This window comes from Daucus carota, chromosome 3 (assembly GCF_001625215.2).
Source record: "Daucus carota subsp. sativus chromosome 3, DH1 v3.0, whole genome shotgun sequence".
In the NCBI taxonomy this organism is placed as follows: Eukaryota; Viridiplantae; Streptophyta; class Magnoliopsida; order Apiales; family Apiaceae; genus Daucus; species Daucus carota.
The window spans coordinates 39679001-39686813 of record NC_030383.2 but is presented as its reverse complement, the minus strand read 5'-3'; the positions used below and the strand labels follow the sequence as shown (position 1 = coordinate 39686813).

At 36.2% G+C, this 7813-nt stretch overlaps 1 protein-coding gene across 1 annotated transcript; it reads right to left on the bottom strand.

Moving 5' to 3' along the window:
• Positions 1-679: 679 nt before the first annotated feature.
• On the bottom strand, positions 680-7574 carry LOC108214782 (uncharacterized). Its single transcript, XM_017386977.2, has 2 exons — positions 7033-7574; positions 680-1566 (listed from the first exon to the last, which is right to left on the bottom strand). The coding sequence occupies exons 1-2, from the start codon at positions 7512-7514 to the stop codon at positions 942-944; spliced, it is 1107 nt and encodes a 368-aa protein (XP_017242466.1). The 5' UTR covers positions 7515-7574; the 3' UTR covers positions 680-941.
• Between the last annotated feature and the right edge of the window lie 239 nt (positions 7575-7813).

Sequence of the window (7813 nt, the reverse complement as noted above, 5' to 3'; positions counted from 1 at the left end):
CTTTGTCATCATTTCATCAAATATATGTTATCTACGGGACTATCGGAATGATTTTATGGGAACTTGGATTTCATTCAAAATATCAGATTTGATCAGATGACATGTTTGGACACACAAAAAAAGTTGGATTGCAATTTCATTTAAAATCCAGGGCAACATATACTAGTATAAACTCAAAATTTGAAATGACATCTCAAATCATTTCATTTGAAATGAAATACATGTTCCCAAACACAATCTTATATCATTCAAACCTTCAGAATAACCTAACAAGCGTCAAATAAATATTTAGGAGTCTCATCTAACTTGAGCCCCATCAGGTTGAGCTTTTAGTTCGTTACACTTATCCTTCATGTCATTGGGATTTACTGCAGCTATGCAATGTCAATTTTTGGGCATGAAGTTTCCCTTCTTGACATCCATCAGCTATATGACCTGTTGCTCAGTTGTAAAAGCAACTAGACGATAAACTAACCTTCATACTATCTAAATTGACAATTTTGCAGGAAGAGGACTGGGAATTGTGTTTTTGAAACCAATGGACACCAAAGACAAGGCAGACTAAGCAACATACTGTAAGAAAAACAATAGGGGTTCATAAACACGACCAAATTCATGTGTGTTTCTGCAGGCTGAATTTCTCACAAAAACCACGCATAGGACCATATAAACGACATACTTAATAGAAGTTCAACAGTTTTATTTAACCTCCTTAACATGAACTCCAAAGTTAAAACATGTTCAGCATCTCAGACGACAATAAGTACATATTAAGATTCAGGAAGCAAGTTTTCTAGGCTCAGCCACTACACAGGCCAAAAGATCTACCAATCGTCTTTGCAATGTATATAGATCAGCCTGTTTCCTGGCCCTTACTCTAGAACTAAGTCTTATGAAATAAGACAGCTGTTACATGATTGTCTCTGTCCAGTCCAGATAGCTCACCTGGTGTTCAAATCAAACTCTCCCATACCACCATCCCCGTTTTCTGTCTCTTCATCATTTAGAAAGTCTTCCGAAGGTTCTTTTTCATCTCTTTGAGCATTGTTTGCCCAGCCATTGATCGTCTCTTCTGGGTTATCTTCTTGCTCTTGGTCAGCCATGCTATGACCAATTTGAATATTACTCCCTTGGGACCCAAGTGCATTTGGTCTTATTGGACCTCGAGCCATCATTTCCGCATGAGCTTGTGACTCTGCACGAGCTTGCTCCGCATGAGCCATGGCTGCCATTCTTAAACTAGCCTCATGAGCCTCCCGACCTGCCTTCTGCCTCGAATCCAGTTCAGCTCTCGCCTCAACCAGGGCTCGTCTTTCTTCCTGTAAGAGGATTTGCTCGAGCATCAATCTTTCCTCTGATCGAAATTCCCCAAGAGCACGTTTACGAGTAATTATATTGAAGGCATACACCTGTTTCTCAAAAGTCCCAACAAATTCTGAAACTTTGGCAGCAATATTGTGGTCCCACTGCTGGGAGCGAGACAGCATCTGACCTGTAGTATCAGAATCAAGGATTCTGTCATCTTCCTCTGCTTCATAGTCCGCTACGACATGGTATGGTAGCAGCCTGCAAGAAAATTTGTGTTTGAAGAGGCTAGTGTTGTATTTTCCATAATAATTAAAGGCAAAATATAGACATTACTGACTACAGTATCCTGTCAAGTTGATCTTGAATGGCCAAGACATGTCAACGACAAAGCACCAAAGTCGGAAAACATATTGTATACAATGAAAATAAATAGTTCGCATAATTTATATTCCTTCTAATCCTGTGACATCACAACAAATCATTTAAATATTTTTTTCTACAATTAGATTATTTAGTTATATAATTCTTCTGCAACTAGAATATTTAGTAGCAATCAAACAAATAAGCAACTTTAGCATGCAAAAAAGCGCTTTAAATGCTATCAACAGAAAGAGATCCCTTTTAATATATCTACCAGTATAGGAGGCACTAAAACACCAGAGGGTGCCTTGGAATACCCTAAACCCTGGAAACAGTAATCTAGGATTCCGTAAACTAGATCTAAAATACCAATTGCCGCGGCGCTTAAAGAATAAAGGCATTGCTTCTTTTATAAATTGCTTTTTATGGAGGACACTAATTTATTTTTTATATCTCATTTGGCGAAATTGGTCTACATCTCAAGTTTTCCTAATAAATTTTCTATTTGAGTACCCTCAATAATATCCCTGCCTCCGTCAATTAATATTCAAGCCTCTGCCACCGGTATCTACTCTCTCTTCTTTTGAATACTTTGAGTCTTAACTACAAGTACTGTACCAGTGACCCTTAAGGTCTTTTTGAATGTTTTTGCCACTTATCCCCTTTCTTGTTCATGGCATAACTTGTGTAACTAAATGCATCCAGACTTACTTTTAATATATAGTGATTATAAAGGTACTAATAAAATGGACACGGTGCAATCAACATGTTCCAAGTCATCTTAATTGTATCTGCACAACTATGGTGTCGACAAGTCCAGATTAAATCTAGAAGATTCACAATGTTGCAACTTGCAATCACAGGAAAAGGTTACAGGTTACACCTTTTATACCTAATCTAAAAGCATGTATGAGATATCATGGGAGTGAAAAGCAAGCGGTATGTATAACGAGGATAGATAAACGAACTAAGATGGGATAAGGTGGGGTGGTCACATCGCGAGAAGAGAAGGTGACTAATAGGATAAGATTCTCTGTTACCCGGACTCTTCAATTTTGGCCTTCTACCCTTGTCGACCGAACATGACATGGGTGTAGGTATGCAATCTGAGTCTGATCCTTCGTATTGAAACTGGACACTTCATCTTGTAACAACGTAAGATCAAAATGATATAAAAGACCTTGCAACAACTTGCTTAAAATATTAAGTCCATATATGACCTTTCTATGTTATCATTTGACTTTATGACACATATAATGATGCATATAAGCTTAATTAGTAGAAGACACTAGTCATACGTACTTTTTCAGATGTAAAATGGATTAAGAAAATATAAATTCCCAAGCTTATATGTCAAATCCCTACACCCATGTCCGATTTTGGACTCACATCCATGAAGCCTAATTATCAAAAATCTAAGGCTCCAACACTATCTGCACCCGTGTCAGGCCGTCGCAACCCAGTCCGGGTAACCTAATTAAGATTTGTGTGGTGGTTGGGTTTTATTCAACTTAAAAGATTAGGGTTGAAGAGAAGTTTCTAGGTTAAATTTGATTCTTTTGATCAAAAGCTTATGCATACATGCATATGCGCGCGCGCGCGCACACATAATTACTCCCGCAATTGTCATCATCTTCGTTTGTAATCATAAAGCCACATGTTTGTCGTGTCAAATTATTCCACGAACATATGTATGTGATTTCCAATTATGGTATAAAGGTTCGATTGCGTACATCATGGACTTAAAAGTAACCTAGATGCTGTTTTTGACTTATTCTATAAGAAAGGTAATATTGTAGGTTATTTTGTATGTTGTTTAATTTATTTGGTATATTATTTCAATTTTTTGGTTACAAGGGGCAAAAGGTTGTAGTCTCTTTCTATGGATGAGTGTAGATGTATGCTTTTAAGTACTTCAAAAAGAAAATTCATATCTTATGTGATCATTTATATAAATTATAATAGTAGTACCATCAACAAGACCCAAGTCACTTTTCATCAATTCAATGAAAATATATATATATATATATATATATATATATATATATATTTGTGCTTTTTGGAAACATCTACTTGTTCCTCATTTCTAAAAACTGCATTTAACAGTTGTCTTCCACAATCAATCATTAATAAACAACTATCCAAGCCAATGAGTTTCAGTAACTACTTAATACAACTAATACCGAAAACATTTGGTTCCTCACATTTCTCACAACTGCATTTGCAATTAATAGTTAGTCGGCCTGCAAAAACAATGTTCAGAACCCAAACCATTCAAGCCAATAGTTGGTCTGCTTTTCATCATTGTTGTCACGACGGTAAGTCGAGTCTAGCTGATAGAGGTCCGACTAGTCGAGTAGTCCTGGACTAGTCGATAAATCGATAAATAAAGAAATTAATTAATAAATAAATAATAATAATAATTATTATTATTATTATTATTAAATACAATATGTAATTATATATATCCATATTATTTTGAGGTAACTAAATCAAGTCTTGAAAAACAACAATCCCACGTAAAGATGAACTGGCACTTAATTAATAACATGCATTTAATAAACAATTATATACACATATATTAACTCAGGAATACCAACAGATACAGCATATACAATACATACATACATCTATATATGTATAAACACTAGCTGCAGGATTAGATCTATTATCTATATAATTTAGATGTGAATGGTGAAACATCACAACTCAAAACACACAGTAATACACACAACACATAAACAATAATGTGTATATGTATATCGTCCAAAGAAGAAGCCTTGAAGAACAGTCAAATTGAATACAACGGTGTTGGTGATGAATAGATACGGGGTTTCACAAATTACAACAGATCTTCGTCTCTTTGAACAATGCCAGGCATACAAAGTTAGGTTTTCTTGATGGATTTGGGTTAGGTTTGTACCAGCCGATGACCTGAAACGACTAGTCGACCCGACTAGTCGACAAGTCGACCAAAATTCCAGTTTTTTTCAAGTCAACAACTTCAGTCGACTAGCACATCTCAACTGCTCGACGACCAGTCGCGCACAGTTGGCCGAGAATCCAGTTTTTCTCCAGTCGATTACCCCACCTCGACTGCTCGACTAGTCAACAACATGACAACCATGCTTTTCACCCTTTATTCAACGCAGAGTAACAAATATAAATTCAATCTGGTGCCAGTAATCTTGTGTTAGGTGGATTGATCTTAAGTAGTACTAGCCCCAAAACCACATCGTTGAGTACTGATCCTTTGATGAATCATGTACACCGTCAACTCTCGTCATTCACAATCTTGTGATCTTGAACAGTGTTATTAAACAGGCAAATCGAAGACAAGTAACATAAATATATGCATGGTATATAATGTAAAACTTTATAAGTTATAGAACATGTATAAGAAAAAGGATATGAAATTTATAAGTTTATAGAACACATATAAGCAAAACTATATTATCATATCATATATGATAAAACTACTAGTTTCGGCACATAAATTTATGGTCTATAATAATGTGAAGTCAAAGTAACAACAAAATATGCATAGCTAATTCACTATTCGTCATCTTCATATAACACATTCAAATTTGAATATATAATCAGACACTCACACTCATAATCAGTAATTCAGTATATATAGCTAATAGCTTAGTACTATATCTAGCTGAGTGCTGTCATATATAGTTTAGTATATGCTAATTAGTGATAAAGAAACAATTAGAAGATAAGTATAAGAATAAACAGTGTGTATAACCAGTATATATAGTAAATGAGGGCTTATTTTTGTATATAGAGTACAGCATCTAACAGTGTGCATATTTTTAGCAATGTGTGTCACGTGTATATCAATGCGTGCATATATATTTTAATATAACAGCGTGTGCATGTGTCTATGTATATGCATAGAAGAAGAGACTATCTCTGTTTCAGACGCCAATCATATAGAAGGGAGGAGAAGATGGCGCGAATATGACTGTCGGCTGAGAAATAGGGTTTTATATGACCCCGTCAAAGATAAAGGCAAAATCTCAAAGGAATCGCGCTTTAGCTGCGGTTTGGAAGCGCCCCGCATATAAGCCCCACAAGAACGCTTCACTCAAGGCGCACCGCTTCAGCAGAGCAATGCGCTTCGTACCGCATGATGCATAAGTCCCGAAATGACAACAAGTATCCAAGCTTTCAATGACATCATTCTTTTTACAAATATAATAGCAATTCCGATGTGCAGCAAACTCACCATGGTGATAAGCTTCAATGCCATTTAAGTTACCATAGTGTCACATTCAATTAAGATGAAATATCTTAATCATTACACATGATACATAACTGAAAGAAAAAGGCAAATCAACAAAACAAATCAAGATAGAGCATCTATGACATGTCGCTTGAAAGTTTATTATCAAATACCACCCTATTTCATTTGCAAGATTATTCCATTATTCTCAAAATATAGTTAACACTCATAATTATTTTCCCAATCTTCCAAGTCCCAAAATGACGACAAATAACTCCCAAGATTTTAATCACATTGGTCAACCAATGTATTAGCATTTAAGGATGTGTGGCAAACTCATCTTCTTGATGAACTTGTATGTTCATTGAAGTTGACGTAGTGTGCTGTCACATTAAAATAATATATAAAAATAATAATTAATTACATAAATCATAAAAAAAAATAGAAAACACCCCAACTTGAAGAATTATCATCATATAACACCCCAATTTCGTTTACAAAATCATGCCCATTTTTCTCAAAATATTGATAACACTCATTATTATATTTCCCAATCCTCCAAGTCCTGAACTGACAACAAAGCACTCCCAAGTTGTTAATAACGTCAGCCTTTCAACCAATACAAAACCAATAAAATAGCAATTAGGATGTGCGGCGAAATCACCATGGTGATGAACTTGTATGCCACTGAAGTTGATAGTGTAACATTGAAATAAGAATAACCCATAACAATACTAGCACATAAAAGAAGTCCTAAGAAAACACATATCAACAAAGTAGATGTTCAGTAGTTAACTAAAAGCCTTAACACGTACCTTAACCAACCTTACCAACATAAACAAAAAGATGTTGAACCTGAACTCCCATTTTACACATTGTTGGGAATAATGTTGGGCACGTAGCAGCCCCAAATTTTACATTAAATTGTTCATTGTAAATTTTGAAGTGCAAAATGATCTACATTTAACTTTGTTTTTTAAAAACTTCGAAAAGTAATGATCACAGTGTGATATATATTATTATTCTTCTAGAGAAATTCCTGTGGAGACACGATGCAAAAGCAGAAGGAAAGAGAAAAAACACAGAAAGTGCAAATGCAGTAATTAAGTAGAGAAGTGGCAAGGGGGAACCTGTGACACGCGTCTTCAAGAGAAGAAAAGGGGCGTTTGTGATCAGGATGACAGACCCGCCAGAGATCCTGATACGCCATTTGCAGCTCCGCAGAAGGGGGAGGAGCCGTTCGATTCAGCTGCTGCTGCTGCTGGGAGGAACCAGCGTTCTGATTAGGATGATTAGCAGCAGCATTCGGGTTGGGATTGAGATTGGAACTAGGGTTAGGGTTAGGGTTCCCAATTGGAATAAGCGATTGAGCAGAATTGGCACCAGGGGGAGGAGGAGTACGGAACGATGAAGCAGATCGCAAATGAGCGTCGATGTTGGAAGGGAAACGAGAAATGGCTTGTTGCTTCTTCTGCTGCTGTTGAATTTGTTGCTGCAACAACACCATTTGCTGCTGCTGCTGTTGCTGCTGCTGTAACATGAGATGCTGATGCTGCTGCTGTTGAATTTGTTGCTGCTGCTGACCCGCACCCGCTGCTTTCGCCTCTTCCATCGGAAAACGATTGATCTAGAACTTTTCAAACTCTCCTCTTCATCTCTTATATTACATTATTATTATTAATATATGAAATTATTGCACTTTGTACCTCTGGATTTTTGGTCATTAGCGTATGAGTCCCCACACTTTAAAACATGGCAATTTGTATCTCAAAGTTTGTGTTAGCTCTTAGTTTGTAATCTTGGCCCACCATTTCGTTGAAAACAGCCGTTAACTTTAGAGGTAACATTGTGTATATTAGTTTCTAAAAGGCATATGTTCAGCCTATTTGTACTTAAAGAGGTGACAACTCA